We start from the raw sequence: 20,827 nt of genomic DNA, 5'->3' as shown, positions 1-20,827 counted from the left end.
CGGTCTTTGTCTCATAGCTTCTTTGATAGGTGGAGGCAGCCTTTTAAAATTTTCAGTAACTTTCATAGAACAGAGACAAAAATTATTATCTGAACTGGTACTTCTGATGAGATATTTGGATTTGGCCACTAGATGGTGCTATTTAGCTGGATCAGAACACTGAAGCTGAGCCTCATACACTCTGAGAAAAACTGGAGCATAAATATAAAACTGTATATGCAGAAATGGCAGCTTTGCAAACTGCAGTGTGTGAAAGGAACTTATGAGGAGGTGCTGTGGTAGTAAAAAAACAGTCCTTCAACAGGGTTTTAGCAATTCAACTGCCTATCAGGCTGGCAGACCAGACACCTCCCAGCGACGTACACTCCTTAAATGATTTCTGTTGAGCTCTTTGACAATGCATGTAACCCTTCACCCAGTACAGGACAAAGTGTGTTGCAGAAGCACCAGGGGGGGGGGGGCAGCAAGGGTGCTGGGATCCGTAAGTGATGGCTATTATATCCCTTTTTTTTTTTTCGTGCAGATGGGGCCCCGACACAGTGTCTCCCAGGATGATAAGGGAGTTAAGAAAGTCCAGTGCTTGAGGGCCTGTTTCACAATAGCCCGCTGTCGTTTCCCCTCCAACCTACACAACAGTTGTGGATGGGTGTTTGAGCCCAGTACGCTATGTGTGGGCTAGGTGGTATAGCAGTAAGCTAGGTGAGACCAATGTAAGCTTAGGCTGGGCCTCAATATGTCTTCCGATTATCTCATGCACCTCACTGTAATTAAAGGCAATACTTGGTGCTCTGTATGCTTGGTGCTCCGATCTGAGCAGTCCCCTCACTCACCCAGGCTGCCACACGGGTACTGTGTCTCCACCGAGACGATGAAAGCAGAGGGGGATCCCTGGAGCCTCTATCCAAAATGGCGCCATTTCGCGCCACAGTGCTCCTTTCTTCCCTTCCATGGACTAGGACTGATTTCTGAGTCCTGCGCCAGCCATGATTCAGTCAGGGTGTATCAGCAGCAATGCCAGCCGTTCTCCTGGCAAGAAGTAAATGCGGGGGCAACCGGGAAGGCAGACTTGGAGACTTTTAATTATGAAAGTTACGGAGCTCTTCTATGCTGCTGCCTTCCAGTCTCCCCGCCCACCGGAAATCCTGTGGGGTACTTTTACTGCAAGTTATGCATTAGCTGAGACAGGAGAAAGAAAGGACAGGTTTCCCTCAGCACAGTATCTGGCAACATGGAACTCCTCTTTGGAAATGTTGGAGAGGTTGCTGGAACAGCAAAAGGCAATTCACTACATAGCTCAGAACCATAATATTGGAGTAATGTTTGCACTGGGGAGTGAGGAATAGGTGGTAGTGAGTGAGCAGAGAGCAGTTGGTGGTAGTTCTTACACGGAATGTCATTGAAATTCTGATTAAAGCCACTGCCAGCACTGGCCAGATTTTCCCTCTATTTACATTTCTCATCAGTAAAATTGATTATTTCTAGAGAATTCAGAGACCCTCCCAACACGTTTGCGAATTGGTAGACCAACAGACCTTCCAGGAAAATCTAGATTCTCACACAAGAGAAATGACAGACAAATTGAAGATTCCCTTTGCAAGATCAGCTAGAAGCAGGTATATTCTTGAATTCTTGCAAGGGGAATCACTTGAACAATTAGTTAAGGAACCAACTCAAATGGAAGCTATATTAGATTTAACACTTACAAACAATGATACAGTTTCAGATGTGTCTGTAGGTGCACAACTTAGGATCCAGTGATCATCAATCTGTTTGGTTTAGTATTCATGTGCAGACACTGTCCACACAGACTAAAACAAAAGTTTTAAACTTTAGGAAGGCTGATTTTTCTTACATGGGACAATACCTAAACATCTATTTAAAAGGGAAAGCTTTTATTACAGGGGTTCAAGAACAGTGGGGATTTTTGAAGGGTGCCATTTTAGATACAACCGCACACTGTATTAGACATGCCTGTAAAAGTAAAAGAAAGCGGAAACCAATATGGTTTTCCAAAGAAGTAGCACATGCTGTGAAGACAAAAAAAGATAGCTTATAAAAATTACAGACACATGCAGTCAGATGATGATATGCAAATATGAAGACTCCAACAAAAAAAAGACTAAGCAGTTTATTAGGAAGGTTAAAGCTCATGCGGAAGAGAAGATAGCATAGTCAGTAAAACATGGGAACAAAACACTCTTTAAATATATCAGTGAAAGAAGAAAAAATAAGGTTGGAATGGTAAAATTGAAAACAGTTGATGGTAGAATAATAGGAGATAAGCAAATTGCATATTGTCTCAATGATTACTTCTGTTATGTTTTCACAAAAGATTATGAAGATAGAATGTCTACATTAAGGGATTCTACAAAAAATGGAAACAAGCTTAACACTAATCTTTTTTTACAGAGGATGAGGTTTTGGTAGCATTACCAAAAATAAATGTAAAAAAGTCAGTGGGTCCTGATAATATTCATCCAAGGTTTTTAAAAGAACTTTGATCAGTGCTAAGTGTCCCATTAACTGATCTGTTTAATTAGTCACTAATAAAAATGAACTTTTCCAGATGATTAGATAATAACATATATAGTACCTCTTTATACAAAGGGCAGTAGGGAAGAATCTGGTAACTACAGGCCAGTTATTTTAACTTCAGTAGTAGGAAAATTACTGGATAGTCTCTTAAAAGAAAGAATTATGACTTTCATAAAGACAAACAATTTAAAGGACCAAAATAAAAATGGTTTTACTCCAGGGAGGTAATGTCAGGCTTATCTAATTGACTTTATTTTATTATGTAACAAAAAATATTAGACTAGGGTGGAGCAGTTGATGTAGCATATCTAGATTTCAGCAAAGCATTTGACACTGCCCCACACAACAAACTAATTCACAAACTGTAATCTCCTTGTTTTAGAATCAAAAATTCTGAACTGGGTTAGAATGCTGGCTTTAGGACAGAAAACAATGTGTCTTAGTAAATACATTCATCAGAGGGGCCTGTTGCTAGTGGTGTTCCTCATGGGTCAGTTCTGGGGCCTGTTTTGTTTAACATATTTATCAGAGATATCCGCAAAGGGCTACAGGGGAAAATATGTCTGTTTGCAGATAATACAAAAATTTGTATTAGAGTAGATGTTCTGGGGGGGGGGGGTAGACAAATGAGAAGTGATATACAACAATTGGAGGATTGGAAAAATTACTGGGATCTAAAGTTTAACACAGCAAAGTGTAAAATCATGCATTTAGGGAAGAAAAATCAAAATGTTAATTACAGACTCAATGACACTTCACTGACTGTTACAAAGGAGGAACGGGACTTGGGGATTATTATTTCAGATGATTTAAAATTTAGTAAACAATGTAGTACTGCAGCGAGTAAGGACATCAGAATGCTTGGATGTATTGGTAGAGGCATTTGCAGACATGCAGTTTAGCAAATCAGTGCAGACTCCTAAATAACTCTACAGTAGTGAGCACAATGTTATCTATATGACACACATGATCTAGTACTGTCTAACTGTGAAAACCTTTCAAAATGCTCTGAGCTAAGAGGCGGTTTTCAGTGGTTTACAAATCAGTTTGAGCCTACCTAGTTTTAGCTTTTGAAAAATACCACCAAGAGAACAAAGCAAGTTTAATGATAAAAGTCAATTGGAAAGTTGTTTAAAATTTCATGCCCTATCTGAATCATGAAAGTTTAATTTTGAAAAAGCAGGAAAATTCCTGAATTAAGCTGTATTTTCAGAACGATTAGTTGTCAAATTCTTTATTGATTTGTTTTTGTTTCTTTCCATGATGAATCAATTTTATTATTACAAACGTTAAGTGAGGAACTTAACGTTTATTTCAGACTTTACATTATATATTAAGAAAAAAAAGCAGGAAAATTCCTGATTTAAGCACAGTGATTAGGTGTCCAATTCGTTATTAATTTGTATTTGTTTCTTTCCATGCTGATATATCTAATCAATCTATTATTACAGCTTCCCGGCATCATTCCCGATCTACTGGTGCTCTCCACACCCCTGATGTGTATGGGACTTCAGGTACAGTATGAGTAAAACATTCCTTATGCCTTTACAGCTAGCAACATTTTTCTAACCACAATTTGCACATATATTGCATATGTGATTTTTTTTGTATTTTCATTAATTTATTTATTTTGCACTAATTTTTAATAATCTTCTTGCCCTGCAGTACACAAACTTTTGATAATAATCTGTGATGTTCTGTTTTTCTTTAATAAGATGGGGAGAGCCATCACCAGGAGGAGGCAAAACACATAACAGAGCTTTAATCCCTCCCACTTCCCCATGATCAAGTGATAGACACCTTTCGTTTAGGCCAGAAAGCCTGTTATGATACTCACAAAGTCTGTGTGAGTCTAAGAAATATCATTAAAACTCTTTAAAATCCCTTCTATTCTACAAATTTGGTTTTGATAAGGATTTATTAGCCAGTTATCTTAAAGGTCAAATTTCTGCCTTTGTAGCAGTCTTGAATGACCAAAAAACGTTTACGCTTTGGTCAGCATAAGTTATCAGAGAAAATAAATATCCCAAAGTACTATACTTGAGATCTACAGGGGGTGTACATCAGGGACATGCACTCATAGGAGGCAGGGGAGGCAGTGCCTACCCAAGCTTAATTAAATTTTAATTAAAACAAAAAAAAAAAGTCCAAAAAAAAAATATTTTCCCCCCATATAATGCTATGGAGAGGCAGGTACAGGAACGCTTCTCTCCATTGCAGTACATGGGTCAAAGGAAAAGGTGTGCTGCAGCGCCACCTGTGTTCTGTCAATATATTAGCAGCAAAAATTGGGACCAATAGGAGGCACCCCTCTTGATGCCTCCTAGCAAGTGAAGGATATAAAAAATAATTAGGAGAATGCAGTGAGCAGGGTCATGTGACACAACTGAAAGCTGAGGTAACCTAAGAACAGATGACACCAAGCAGAAGAGTAAAGTAGTATTCTACATCTCTTGTGATTCACAAATTGTGTTCAGATACAGCTCATTAACAGGGGGGACAGTAAGTGAGCATAACTCAATACTGACAGGAAGTCAAAGGGTCAATTCAATTAAATCCATAATTTAAAACCCAGAGTTTGAAGTTAAGTGTGCAGTGTCCACATTTATTTAAATTAAAGTTTTTGACATTGAATATTGCCAAGCCTCCCTTTTTCATGGTTATTTGATTTAATTAGGTACAAACTCCATATATGTTATGTCTGTTCAGTCAGAGGATGCAGTATCTATTTTTATTTTTCTCTGTGTCTCCATTTATTTAAAGACTTCTGTTAACTTGTAATTCACAAATCAATTGAAAGCTATTGCATTGTGTTTTTAATATGTGCTGCTTTTATACAAGTTTATATTAATACAAAGGAGATTATGAGTCATTTAAAAAAATATATGTAATTATTGCAGTTAAATGTTTTTTTTAGAAATAATGCCACTGTAAAGTAACTGGTTAAACACATAGTCAAAGGGAGACATTTAAAATTAAACTTTCATGATTGAGGTAGAGCATGCTATTTAAATAGACTTTTCTAGTTATTTATATTTTGAGAATTAGCATCAACTGTTACTGGCCCCATGTCAGCAAATCAAATTAGTTTTTGAAAGGAACATGAAAGCATAATTACATTTCCATCATTCAGATAGAAATTGCACACAAAAAATAAATAAATAAACTTTATATTTTACTTTTATTATTATGTACTTCATTCTTTTGGTATCCTTTGGTGTCCTTTGTTGAAGAGCATACCTAAGTGGGATGTGCATGTGGGTTTCTTGAACACCATATTGCAGCAGCTGTGTTGGCAGTATTGATAACTTGTTCTTTGTGTAAAACTTGTATGGTAAATTATTTCTATTTTTACAATACAGTAGTGAGTAGAGAAGAAATTGTGTATCATTCTAATTGCTTAGTAACTGGCACTTTGCCACAGAATTGTGTGAGTGTGTATGTGAGCAGAGTGTGTGTGCTTTATTCTCCAGGTAATCAATACATTTCCGATGAGCTGGTGCTTTAGTGCAGTGTTTCTCAACAATGGTCCTCAAGTACCCCCAACAGGCCAGGTTTTCATTATAGCTGAATCAGTGCACAGGTGAAGTAATCAGCTGATCAGTAACTCAGTGGTTACTAACTTGCTCTCACCCATCACCTGATTATGTCACCTGTGCACTGGTTCAGCTATCATTTAAACCTGCCCTGTTGGGGGTACTTGCAGCACTCTGTACATGTGTTTCTCCGGCGTATCATATCTAGTGCCTCACCAACCTCTGACCTCACTGCACGTCACTGGTGTACATACATAGGCCTCTATTTATCAAGCGTCGACTTTCTTGCATTCGAAGGCACCAATATGCTTGCCTAAGTTCGCCTAAAATCGCCACCGCGGACCTGAATACGTTCTCCAAAATTATCAAAAAAGCTGTCAAAAAGCTGCGCACCAAGTACGGAGCGGACTGTTGTTAACTAACAGTCATCGATCTCGCTGCTCTTTGGCTTTTTTACAGCTTTTTTGGTATACTGTCACCAAAAACCCACACTATACTATACTGTTTACCCACTATACCGCTGCTCCCGGAGCCCACTGCATCTAAATAAATTGTTTAACCCCTAAACCGCCGCTCCCGGACCCTGCCGCAAATCTAATAAAAGTATTAACCCCTAAACCGCCGCTCCCGGAGCCCACCGCAAATCTAATAAATGTATTAACCCCTAATCTTCCGCCCCCTATACCGCCGCCACCTACATAAAGTTATTAACCCCTAAACCGCAGCTCCCGGACCCCGCCGCAAATCTAATAAATGTATTATTATTATTTATTTATAAAGCGCCAGCAGGTTACGCAGCGCTATACAAAGAATAAAAAACATTACAGGGATGCATTAAATACACAAACAAGTACAATATTTGGGTACATTACAGTTATAGGTGCAATAATGAGTTATACAGAAGGAGAGGAATGCCCTGCCCTTGAGCACAATCAGTAATAGTTCACTTTAAACACAAAGTGACCTACAGGTAGAAAGGCTCTCAAGCTTACAATCTAAAGGAGAGGGAATGGACACAGAAGGAAAGGAGAAGGAAAATAAGTCTGATATAAGGCAAAGTGAACTGAGAGTGAGTGATGACATATGGGGAAAAAAGTGTATGGTGACTGAGCAAATGAGGTTTTGAAAGTGTAAAAGAATGGTAAAATGTCAGTACAAAGGCTTTGAGTCTGAAGTGGTTTCTCTATTCTGGATTATTAGTGACAGCTGCACATAATTACTGTTAGGAGGTGTGTGTATATATTAAGGTAAACACTAGGGTGGGTTGCTGGTGGGAAGGGACTGGAGGGCTAGTGCGTGCAAATCTCTGTAGTCTGATGATATGCTTGTAGAATGGCTGTGCTGATGTGAGGTATGAGACTTGTAAAATGTTTTTTTTTTTCAAATCTCTGTAGTCTGATGATATGCTTGTAGAATGGCTGTGCTGATGTGAGGTGTGAGGCTGTGGAAAGAGAAAGAAGGGTAAACATGCCTGGTGAGAATGTTAAGGGGGGAGGAGTGGTTTGAAGCACAGAGGGTGACAGAAGAGGTTTGGAAACACTGGCCTAGATTTAGAGTTTTGTCGGTAAAGACAAAACTCAGCTAACGCTGCTTTTTTTTTTTCCAGCCCACCCTTAAGACAATGCTGGTATTTAGAGTTGTCTGAATGGCTGCGTTAGCCTCAGAAAAGAGAGCGTTGAGCATAATTTAGCTCCACTTCAACTCTCAATACCAGCGTTGCCTACGGTAGCGGTAAGATGGAAAAATGTGCTCGTCCACAATATCCCCATAGGAAACAATGGGGCTGAGCTGGCTTAAAAAAAACACCTGCAAAAAAGCAGCGTTCAGCTCCTAACGCAGCCCCATTGTTTCCTATGGGGAAACACTCTCTACACCTAACACCCTAACATGAACCCCGAGTCTAAACACCCCTTACCTTACACTTATTAACCCCTAATCTGCCGCCCCCGACATCGTCGCAACCTACATTATATTATTAACCCCTAATCTGCCGACCGGACCTCGCCGCCACTATAATAAATGTATTAACCACTAAACCGCCGCACTCCCGCCTCGCAAACACTATAATAAAATTTTATAACCCCTAATCTGCCCCCCCCCCCAATGTCGCCGCCACCTACCTACAATGATTAACCCCTAATCTGCCACCCCAACGTCGCCGCTACTATAATAAAGTCATTAACCCCTAAACCTAAGCCTAACCCTAACACCCCCCTAACTTAAATATAATTTAAATTAATGTAAATAAATTTGCTAGAATTTAATAAATTATTCCTATTTAAAACTAAATACTTACCTATAAAATAAACCCTAATATAGCTACAATATAACTATTAGTTACATTGTAGCTATTTTAGGATTTATATTTATTTTACAGGCAACTTTGTATTTATTTTAACAAGGTACAATAGCTATTAAATAGTTAATAACTATTTAATAGCTACCTAGTTAAAATAATTACAAAATTACCTGTAAAATAAATCCTAACCTAAGTTACAAATACACCTAACACTACACTATCAATAAATTAATTAAATAAATTAACTACAATTAGCTAAACTAAAATACAATTAAATAAACTAAACTATAATACAAAAAACCCCCACTAAATTACAGAAAATAAAAAAACAAATTACAAGAAGTTTAAACTAATTACACCTAATCTAAGCCCCCTAATAAAATAAAAGCCCCCAAAATAATAAAATGCCCTACTCTATTCTAAATTACAAAGTAATCAGCTCTTTTACCAGTCCTTAAAAGGGCTTTTTGCGGGGCATTGTCCCAAAGTAATCAGCTCTTTTACCTGTAAATAAAAATACAACCCCCCCAACATTAAAACCCACCACCCACATACCCCTACTCTAACCCACCCAAACCCCCTTAAATAAACCCCTTGAAGATCTCCCTACCTTGAGTCGTCTTCACCCAGCCGAGCTGAATTCTTCATCCAAGCAGAGCAAGCAGAGGTCATCCATCCGGTAGAAGTCTTCATCCAAGCGGGGTCTTCTATCTTCATCCATCCGAAGCGGAGCCATCTTCCATCCAGTCGACGTGGAGCCATCCTCTTCAACCGACGGACTAACGACGAATGACGGTTCCTTTAAGGGACGTCATCCAAGATGGCGTCCCTCGAATTCCGATTAGGTGATAAGATTCTATCAGCCAATCGGAATTAAGGTAAGAAAAATCTGATTGGCTGATTCAATCAGATTGAAGTTCAATCCGATTGGCTGATCCAATCAGCCAATCAGATTGACCTTGCATTCTATTGGCTGATCGGAACAGCCAATAGAATGCAAGGTCAATCTGATTGGCTGATTGGATCAGCCAATCAGATTGAACTTCAATCTGATTGGCTGATTGAATCAGCCAATCAGATTTTTCTTACCTTAATTCCGATTGGCTGATAGAATCCTATCCTATCCTATCGGAATTCGAGGGACGCCACCTTAAAGGAACCGTCATTCGTTGTTAGTCCGTCGGTTGAAGAGGATGGCTCCGCGTCGGCTGGATGGAAGATGGCTCCGCTCCGCTCCGGATGGATGAAGGTAGAAGACCCCGCTTGGATGAAGACTTCTACCGGATGGATGACCTCTTCTTGCTCCGCTTGGATGAAGAATTCGGCTCGGCTGGGTGAAGACGACTCAAGGTAGGGAGATCTTCAGGGGGTTAGTGTTAGGTTTATTTAAGGGGGGTTTGGGTGGGTTAGAGTAGGGGTATGTGGGTGGTGGGTTTTAATGTGGGGGGTTTGTATTTTTATTTACAGGTAAAAGAGCTGAATACCTTGGGGCAATGCCCCTCAAAAAAAGCCTTTTAAGGGCTGGTAAAAGAGCTGATTACTTTGTAATTTAGAATAGGGTAGGGCATTTTATTATTTTGGGGGGCTTTTTTATTTTATTAGGGGGCTTAGATTAGGTGTAATTAGTTTAAACTTCTTGTAATTTTTTTATTTTCTGTAATTTAGTTGTTTTTTTTTTTTTTTTAAATTATAGTTTATTTTATTTAATTGTATTTTAGTTTAGCTAATTGTAGTTAATTAATTTAATTAATTTATTGATAGTGTAGTGTTAGGTGTATTTTAGGTTAGGATTTATTTTACAGGTAATTTTGTAATTATTTTAACTAGGTAGCTATTAAATAGTTATTAACTATTTAATAGCTATTGTACCTAGTTAAAATAAATACAAAGTTGCCTGTAAAACAAATATAAATCCTAAAATAGCTACAATGTAACTAATAGTTATATTGTAGCTATATTAGGGTTTATTTTATAGGTAAGTATTTAGTTTTAAATAGGAATAATTTATTAAATTATAGTAAATTTATTTAGATTAATTTAAATTATATTTAAGTTAGGGGGGTGTTAGGGTTAGACTTAGGTTTAGGGGTTAATAACTTTATTATAGTAGCGGCGACGTTGGGGGAGGCAGATTAGGGGTTAATAATTGTAGGTAGGTGGCGGCGACATTGGGGGGGCAGATTAGGGGTTAATAAAATTTATTATAGTGTTTGCGAGGCGGGAGTGCAGCGGTTTAGTGGTTAATACATTTATTATAGTGGCGGCAAGGTCCAGACGGCAGATTAGGGGTTAATAAGTGTAGGTAGGTGGCAGCGACAGTTGGGGGGGGCAGATTAAGGGGTAATAAATATAATGTAGGTGTCTGCGATGTTTGGGGCAGCAGATTAGGGGTTCATAGGTATAATATAGGTTGCGGCAGTGTCCGGAGCGGCAGATTAGGGGTTAAAAATTTTTATTATAGGGTTTGCGATGTGGGTGTTCTCGGTTTAGGGGTTCATAGGTAGTTTATGGGTGTTAGTGTACTTTATAGCACAGTAGTTAAGAGCTTTATGTTCTCGCGTTAGCCCATAAAGCTCTTAACTACTGACTTTTTTTTGCGGTTGGAGTCTTGTCGGTAGAGGCTCTACCACTCACTTCTTCCAAGACTCGAAATACCAGCGTTAGCCAAATCCCATTGAAAAGATAGGATACGCAATTGACGTAAGGGGATCTGCGGTAGCCTCGAGTTGCGGAAAGAAAGTGAGCGGTAGACCCTTTCCTGCTCGACTCTAAATACCAGCGGGAGCTAAACCGTCCAGAGTGGAACAGCACCAATGAACAGGAGTGCTCGTGCAGACAGGTGAGCTGCCACTTCACCCAAATGTAATCCAGAACAAAGAAGGTGTCCACAGCTCTCCAATGCTTAAAAGAAAATCTTTATTAGGACAAATATAGCAACGTTTCGAGGCTAATATCTCTTAATCATGCATAGGCTTACACACAATTGACACACCTTTTATACCTGTTTGGCGCCACAGGGCCCACAACCTAAAGCAATGAGGACACCTACTGGTGAATGTTAACATTGCATATTAAAATCATTATATAAATGTATATACTTAATTACAATAGAGTAAAGTGAAATGTTGATGGAATACATGAAGCATACATAATTGTTAAATGTAAAAAATGTAAAAAGGGTCTTCACATAACAATTGAAAACGTATTTTAAGTATTTGCAAGGAGAAAGATCTATCTAGTGGTAAATATCTTCCTAGGAATATGCAAATACATCTTAGATAATCTAAACATTATGTTTTATATCCTTATTGTATTTAACTTGATTTATTGATTTTATTATATTGTTTCAAGGCTATACGGCACATTAATAGAATGGTTATGATATTCACAGATAAAGATATTTATATCAACAGATAAAGATTGTTATATCAACAGATAAAGATTATTATATATCCATAAAAAGGATAAATGCTCAATGAGCCATAATGATAGAAGGAGCACATTATTTTATAAGGGCAAGATAAGTGTAAATGATGATTTTAAAGAGATATGATATTTTTGAATGGACATTTGTTATAGATAAACAGATAAATCCAATTCTCTATTAAGGCCTCTAGGGACCATAGTTTCTAATTTATAAATCCACCAGGATCCACAGGACAACAAGAAGAAATTTCAATCCGAAGAAAACCCAAAACCGCAAGTAAACTGCATTGCGCAGAGAGACAGTACTGTCATTAATATATCTGGATATATGTTAACTGAATCTGAACAAGGACTGTTAGATAAAGGCCTTTCCTTTTGTCCATCTACTAGCACAATTTTTTTAGAAAAGGATTTGTTTAAATTTTTCAGAAGTATTAAGCTTAAATACTGGTTTGCTAATTATATGTGTGATTACAATGCATCTCAAAAAGTACATTGTAGTAAATGGTCTCTTTCTGAGTTGGGGCTTGTTAAAAAGAACAGTTCATTTAATCCAAGAGTAAATAAACATAGTATAAACACATATATAAAGCTGGTAGAACAAGATGTGCAGAAATTGAGAAAAACACATAATTGTAAGAAAAAACACAATACCAATTTTTCATCTAATGATCAAAAAGCTTTAAACTTCTTAAAAAACCAAAAAGATCTAATTTTTAAAGGGGCGGACAAGGGAGGGGCCCTAGTACTTATGGATAAAGTTTACTACATAGGAGAAATTAAGGGGCAATTACAGGATCACACTACATATAAGAAATTGAATTGTAATCCTGTTAATTTATTACAAAAAGAAATGTCACATATTTTGGAGAAAGCTTACAATGATAATATCATAGATAAAAAAACTAAAAGAATATCTATTTGTACAAAACCCACATACTCCTATATTCTATTCTGTACCTAAGGTCCATAAGGATATAAAAAGACCTCCTGGTAGGCCCATTGTCTCCAGTGTTCAATCTGTATTCTCTAATATCTCTATATTTGTTGACAAAATCTTGCAACCAGAGGTTAACAAAATGTCTTTATATATTAAGGACACTAATCTAGAATTTCCCTCTAGCAAATACATTCTCTTTACTATGGATGTAAAAAGTCTATACACATGCATAAAGCATGAGACAGGTATCTCTATTGTTATGAAAAACTTGTTGAACAACAATATATGTACAGGTAGACAAGGCCAATTCATTGAAGAACTACTGAGATTAATTTTATTTTGGAATTATTTTCTATTTGAAGATGAGTGGTATGTACAGTTGAAAGGCACAGCCATGGGGTCCAATGTCGCCCCATCATACGCCAATCTCTTTATGAATGAGATAGAGGAGAAAATCATCTACAAGAATAACATTTTCAAAAAATATGGCTCCATTTGGTGGAGATTCATAGATGATGTCTTTGGCGTGTGGTAGGGTGACATTGGATCCCTGGAAGAGTTTGTTAGAGAGGTAAATTCAGCAGTACAGGGCTTAGAGTTAACTATCACCTTCAGTGAAGAGAGTGTGACGTTTTTGGACACAAAAGTTATAAAAGCTGGAAATATATTAGAATTTGATTTATATACCAAGAGTACTGACAAGAATACCTTACTCAGGTTCGATAGCTTTCACCCAAGACCTTTGGTAGAATCTCTCCCTAAGAGCCAGTTACTCAGAGTAAAAAGAATAGTCAGCAGCACACAGAAATGTAACCAACATATAGATGAAATGGCAGATAAATTAATTTAAAGAGGCTATCCAGTTAAACTAATTGAAGAAAAAAAGAATGAGATATTAAAGTATCATAATAAGAACAATACAGTTAAACAAAAGGAAAACAGGATGGTCTTCATTTCTCAGTACAGTCACTATTGTAAGGAGATCACTAAAAGCATAAGAAAACATTGGCACATACTAAGTGACTAATGACAAAATATCTATCTTCAAAAATCCTCCCTTAATGGCCCATAGACGTGTAAAAAATCTGAGAGATCATTTGGTAAAGTCTGATGTTGGACCAAGCAAAGGCAGCATCCAAACTCTCATAGGTAGTAAAAATTATGGCACATACCCATGCTTAAATTGCATGAGTTGTAGTTCCAGAATTAAAGGGAAATTTTTTCATCACCCCCATAATGGCACTAGATATGACATCAAAGGCTTCTATACGTGTGATACTACCCATGTAGTATATTTAATAAAGTGTCCTTGTTCTTTGGTTTACTTGGGTGAGACCACCCGCATGGTAAAAGACAGGATGAGCCAACACCGCTCAAATATACGTTGCAAAAACAAGGAGGCCCCTGTATCTAGTCATTTCATAGAGAAAGGCCATAACATCAGCCAAATGAGATGGCAAGTTATTGACCACATAAAAACACAAAGAAACGGCCAGGACAGAGAAATTCTACTGAAACAAAAAGAATCCTGGTGGATTTATAAGTTAGAAACTATGGTCCCTAGAGGCCTTAATAGAGAATTGGATTATTCTGTTTATCTATAACAAATGTCCATTCAAAAATATCATATCTCTTTAAAATCATCATTTACACTTATCTTGCCCTTATAAAATAATGTGCTCCTTCTATCATTATGGCTCATTGAGCATTTATCCTTTTTATGGATATATAATAATCTTTATCTGTTGATATAACAATCTTTATCTGTTGATATAAATATCTTTATCTGTGAATATCATAACCATTCTATTAATGTGCCGTATAGCCTTGAAACAATATAATAAAATCAATAAATCAAGTTAAATACAATAAGGATATAAAACATAATGTTTAGATTATCTAAGATTTATTTGCATATTCCTAGGAAGGTATTTACCACTAGATAGATCTTTCTCCTTGCAAACACTTAAAATACGTTTTCAATTGTTTTACATTTTTTACATTTAACAATTATGTATGCTTCATGTATTCCATCAACATTTCACTTTACTCTATTGTAAATAAGTATATACATTTATATAATGATTTTAATATGCAATGTTAACATTCACCAGTAGGTGTCCTCATTGCTTTAGGTTGTGGGCCCTGTGGCGCCAAACCAACAGGTATAAAAGGTGTGTCAATTGTGTGTAAGCCTATGCATGATTAAGAGGTATTAGCCTCAAAACGTTGCTATATTTGTCCTAATAAAGATTTTCTTTTAAGCATTGGAGAGCTGTGGACACCTTCTTTGTTCTAAATACCAGCGGGCGGTAAAAAGCAGCGTTAGGACCCCTTAACGCTGCTTTTGACGGCTAACGCCAAACTCTAAATCTAGGCGAAAGTTTGGAGACTAAAAGATTGAAATATTAAATTGAGATTTAGAAATAATTTCATGATAGCCCAACAGAAATAAGAAATAATTGCACTCAGTGTCTTGATTGGAGAGAGACCAGCCTGGTGAGTTACCTTGTAAAATGTTTTTTCTCTTGTTAAGTGTATTCAGTCCACGGGTCATCCATTACTTATGGGATATATTCCCTTCCCAACAGGAAGTTGCAAGAGGATCACCCAAGCAGAGCTGCCATATAGCTCCTCCCCTCACATGTCATACCCAGTCATTCTCTTGCAACCCTCAACATAGATGGAGGTCGTGAGAAGGAGTGTGGTGTTTTATATTTAATTATTTCTTCAATCAAAAGTTTGTTATTTTTAAATGGCACCGGAGTGTGCTGTTTTTTTCTCAGGCAGTATTTAGAAGAAGAATCTGCCTGTGTTTTCTATGATCTTAGCAGAAGTAACTAAGATCCACTGGCTGTTCTCGCACATTCTGAGGAGTGGGGTAACTTCAGAAAGGGAATAGCATGCGGGGTCTCCTGCAAATAAGGTATGTGCAGTAAAATATTTTTCTAAGGAATGGAATTGACTAAGAAAATACTGCTGATACCGAAGTAATGTAAGTAAAGCCTTAAATACAGTGGTAGCGACTGGTATCAGACTGATTAATGTATGTGCAGTAATGTAATTTTCTAAGGAATGGAATTTGACTAAGAAATTGCTGCTAATACTGAAGTAATGTAAAGAGCCTTAACTGCAGTAGAAGCGACTGGTAGCAGGCTTATCAATAACAATGCATATCTTTTAAAAAGGATGTTTAAAACGTTTACTGGCATGTTAATCGTTTTTGTGAGGTACATTGGTGATAAAACTTATTGGGGCATGAATTTTTCCACATGGCTGACTTATATTTCTGCATAGAAACAGTTAACTGGGGCTTCCCAATGTTGTAATAATGAGTGGGAGGGGCCTATTTTAGCGCTTTTTTGCGCAGTAAAAATTCAGTCACAGTCTTCCTGCTTCTTCCTGCATGACCCAGGACGTCTCTAGAGAGCTCAGGGGATTTCAAAAGTCATTTTGAGGGAGGTAATCAGTCACAGCAGACCTGTGACAGTGTGTTTGACTGTGTTAAAAACGTTTATTTGCTATATTGATTATCCGTTTTGGGTATTAAGGGGTTAATCATCCATTTGCTAGTGGGTGCAATACTCTGCTAACTTAATACATTTATTGTGAAAATTTGGTTGCTATAACTGATTTCGTTCATTGTTATTTCAACTGTGACAGTTTTTTGTGCTTCTTAAAGGTGCAGTAGCGTTTTTTATATTGCTTGTAAATTTATTTGAAAGTATTTTCCAAGCTTGCTAGTCTCATTGCTAGTCTGTTTAAACATGTCTGACACAGATGAATCTGTTTGTTCACTATGTTTGAAGGCCAATGTGGAGCCCCATAGAAAGATGTGTACTAAATGTATTGATTTCACTTTAAATAATAAAGGTCAGTCTTTATCTGTAAAGGAATTATCACCAGACAACGAGGGGGAAGTTATGCCGACTAACTCTCCTCACGTGTCAGTACCTTCGTCTCCCGCTCAGGAGGCGCGTGATATTGTGGCGCCAAGTACATCAGAGACGCCCATACAAATCACATTGCAAGACATGGCTACTATTATGAATAATACCTTGACAGAAGTATTATCTAAACTGCCAGAATTAAGAGGCAAGCGCGATAGCTCTGGGATAAGGACAGAGCGCGCTGGTGATGTGAGAGCCATGTCCGATACTGCGTCACAGTTTGCAGAACATGAGGACGGAGAGCTGCATTCTGTGGGTGACGGATCTGATCCAGGGAAACCGGATTCAGAGATCTCTAATTTTAAATTTAAGCTTGAGAACCTCCGTGTATTGCTAGGGGAGGTTTTAGCGGCTCTGAATGACTGTAACACAGTTGCAATTCCAGAGAAATTATGTAGGCTGGATAGATATTATGCGGTGCCGGTGTGTACTGACGTTTTTCCTATACCTAAAAGGCTTACAGAAATTATTAGCAAGGAGTGGGATAGACCCGGTGTGCCCTTTTCCCCTCCTCCTATATTTAGGAAAATGTTTCCAATAGACGCCACCACACGGGACTTATGGCAGACGGTCCCTAAGGTGGAGGGAGCAGTTTCTACTTTAGCTAAGCGTACCACTATCCCGGTGGAGGATAGTTGTGCTTTTTCGGATCCAATGGATAAAAAGTTAGAAGGTTACCTTAAGAAAATGTTTGTTCAACAAGGTTTTATCTTACAGCCCCTTGCATGCATTGCGCCTGTCACTGCTGCTGCGGCATTCTGGTTTGAGTCTCTAGCAAAGGCCATTCGCACAGCTCCATTGGATGAAATTATGGACAAGCTTAAAGCACTTAAGCTAGCTAACGCATTTGTTTCTGATGCCATTGTACATTTAACTAAACTAATGGCTAAGAACTCCGGATTTGCAATCCAGGCGCGCAGAGCGCTATGGCTTAAATCCTGGTCAGCTGACGTGACTTCTAAATCTAAATTGCTTAATATTCCTTTCAAAGGGCAGACCTTATTCGGGCCTGGCTTGAAAGAAATTATTGCTGACATTACTGGAGGTAAGGGTCATACTCTACCTCAGGACAGGGCCAAATCAAAGGCCAAACAGTCTAATTTTCGTGCCTTTCGAAACTTCAAGGCAGGAGCAGCATCAACTTCCTCCGCTCCAAAACAGGAAGGAACTGTTGCTCGTTACAGACAGGCCTGGAAAACTAACCAGTCCTGGAACAAGGGCAAGCAGGCCAGAAAACCTACTACTGCCCCTAAGACAGCATGAAGAGAGGGCCCCCTATCCGGAAATGGATCTAGTGGGGGGCAGACTTTCTCTCTTCGCCCAGGCTTGGGCAAGAGATGTCCAGGATCCCTGGGCGTTGGAGATCATATCTCAGGGATATCTTCTGGACTTCAAAGCTTCTCCTCCACAAGGGAGATTTCATCTTTCAAGGTTATCAGCAAACCAAATAAAGAAGGAGGCATTTCTACACTGTGTGCAAGACCTCCTAGTAATGGAGGTGATCCACCCAGTTCCGCGGACGGAACAAGGGCAAGGATTTTACTCAAATCTGTTTGTGGTTCCCAAGAAAGACGGAACCTTCAGACCAATTTTGGACCTAAAAATCTTAACCAAATTCCTAAGAGTTCCATCATTCAAAATGGAAACTATTCGAACCATCCTACCCATGATCCAAGAGGGTCAATATATGTCCACAGTGGACTTAAAAGATGCCTACCTTCACATACCGATCCACAAAGATCATTATCGGTACCTAAGATTTGCCTTTCTAGACAGGCATTACCAGTTTGTAGCTCTCCCCTTCGGGTTGGCTACGGCCCCGAGAATTTTTACAAAGGTTCTGGGCTCACTTCTGGCGGTGCTAAGACCGCGAGGCATAGCGGTGGCTCCGTACCTAGACGACATTCTGATACAAGCGTCAAGTTTTCAAATTGCCAAGTCTCATACAGAGATAGTTCTGGCATTTCTGAGGTCCCATGGGTGGAAGGTGAACACGGAAAAGAGTTCTCTATTACCACTCACAAGAGTTCCCTTCCTAGGGACTCTTATAGATTCTGTAGAGATGAAAATTTACCTGACGGAGTCCAGGTTATCAAAACTTCTAAATGCTTGCCGTGTCCTTCATTCCATTCCACGCCCGTCAGTTGCTCAGTGCATGGAAGTAATCGGCTTAATGGTAGCGGCAATGGACATAGTACCATTTGCGTGCCTGCATCTCAGACCGCTGCAATTATGTAATTATGTAATAATATAGTCAGATTTGTCCCCTCTACTAAATTTGGATCAAGAGACCAGAAATTCTCTTCTCTGGTGGCTTTCTCGGGTCCATCTGTCCAAGGGGATGACCTTTCGCAGGCCAGATTGGACGATTGTAACAACAGATGCCAGCCTTCTAGGTTGGGGCGCAGTTTGGAACTCCCTGAAGGCTCAGGGATCGTGGACTCAGGAGGAGAAACTCCTCCCAATAAATATCCTGGAGTTAAGAGCAATATTCAATGCTCTTCTAGCTTGGCCTCAGTTAGCAACACTGAGGTTCATCAGATTTCAGTCGGACAACATCACGACTGTGGCTTACATCAACCATCAAGGGGGAACCAGGAGTTCGCTAGCGATGTTAGAAGTCTCAAAGATAATTCGCTGGGCAGAGTCTCACTCTTGCCACCTGTCAGCGATCTACATCCCAGGCGTGGAGAACTGGGAGGCGGACTTTCTAAGTCGCCAGACTTTTAATCCGGGGGAGTGGGAACTTCACCCGGAGGTATTCGCTCAACTGATTCATCGTTGGGGCAAACCAGAACTGGATCTCATGGCGTCTCACCAGAATGCCAAGCTTCCTTGTTACGGATCCAGGTCCAGGGACCCGGGAGCGGTGCTGATAGATGCTCTAGCAGCCCCTTGGGTTTTCAACATGGCTTATGTGTTTCCACCTTTTCTGCTGCTGCCTAGACTGATTGCCAAGATCAAACAGGAGGGAGCATCGGTGATTCCGATAGCGCCTGCGTGGCCAAGCAGGACCTGGTCCTAGTGGACATGTCGTCCTGTCCACCATGGTCTCTGCCTCTGAGGCAGGACCTTCTAATTCAGGGTCCTTTCAACCATCCAAATCTAATTTCTCTGAGGCTGACTGCATGGAGATTGAACGCTTGATCCTATCAAAGCGTGGCTTCTTGGAGTCGGTTATTGATACCTTAATACAGGCACGGAAACCTGTTACCAGAAAAATTTACCATAAGATATGGCGTAAATATTTATATTGGTGCGAATCCAAGAGTTACTCATGGAGTAAGGTTAGGATTCCTAGGATATTGTCTTTTCTACAAGAGGGTTTAGAAAAGGGCTTATCTGCTAGTTTGTTAAAGGGACAGATTTCTGCTCTGTCTATTCTTTTACACAAACGTCTGGCAGAAGTTCCAGACGTTCAGGCTTTTTGTCAGGCTTTGGCTAGGATTAAGCCTGTGTTTAAGACTGTTGCTCCGCCGTGGAGCTTAAACTTAGTTCTTAAAGTTCTTCAAGGTGTTCCATTTGAACCCCTTCATTCCATTGATATTAAGCTTTTATCTTGGAAAGTTCTGTTTTTGATGGCTATTTCCTCGGCTCGAAGAGTCTCTGAGTTACCTTACATTGTGATTCTCCTTATCTGATTTTCCATTCAGACAAGGTAGTTCTGCGTACTAAACCTGGGTTCTTACCTAAGGTAGTTTCTAACAGGAATATCAATCAAGAGATTATTGTTGCATCATTATGTCCTAATCCTTCTTCAAAGAAGGAACGACTTTTGCATAATCTGGACGTAGTCCATGCCCTGAAGTTCTATTTACAGGCAACTAAAGATTTTCGTCAAACTTCTTCCCTGTTTGTCGTTTATTCTGGTCAGAGGAGAGGTCAAAAAGCTTCGGCAACCTCTCTCTCTTTTTGGCTTCGTAGCATAATACGTTTAGCCTATGAGACTGCTGGACAGCAGCCTCCTGAAAGAATTACAGCTCATTCCACTAGAGCTGTGGCTTCCACCTGGGCCTTTAAGAATGAGGCCTCTGTTGAACAGATTTACAAGGCTGTGACTTGGTCTTCACTTCATACCTTTTCAAAATTTTACAAATTTGACACTTTTGCTTCTTCGGAGGCTGTTTTTGGGAGAAAGGTT

At 39.0% G+C, this 20,827-nt stretch overlaps 1 protein-coding gene across 1 annotated transcript in view; it reads left to right on the top strand.

Moving 5' to 3' along the window:
* Nucleotides 1–20,827, top strand: part of LOC128661553 (CLIP-associating protein 2-like) — an 898,219-nt gene that overhangs the window by 528,809 nt on the left and 348,583 nt on the right. The window contains exon 16 of the mRNA XM_053715796.1: nt 3,987–4,049. Coding sequence (XP_053571771.1) covers nt 3,987–4,049 — 63 coding nt within the window. The remainder of the gene's footprint in view (nt 1–3,986; nt 4,050–20,827) is intronic.

This window comes from Bombina bombina, chromosome 5 (assembly GCF_027579735.1).
Source record: "Bombina bombina isolate aBomBom1 chromosome 5, aBomBom1.pri, whole genome shotgun sequence".
Lineage (NCBI taxonomy): Eukaryota > Metazoa > Chordata > Amphibia > Anura > Bombinatoridae > Bombina > Bombina bombina.
The sequence above is the reverse complement of the archived record's forward strand: the minus strand, read 5'-3'. Positions and strand labels throughout refer to the sequence as shown.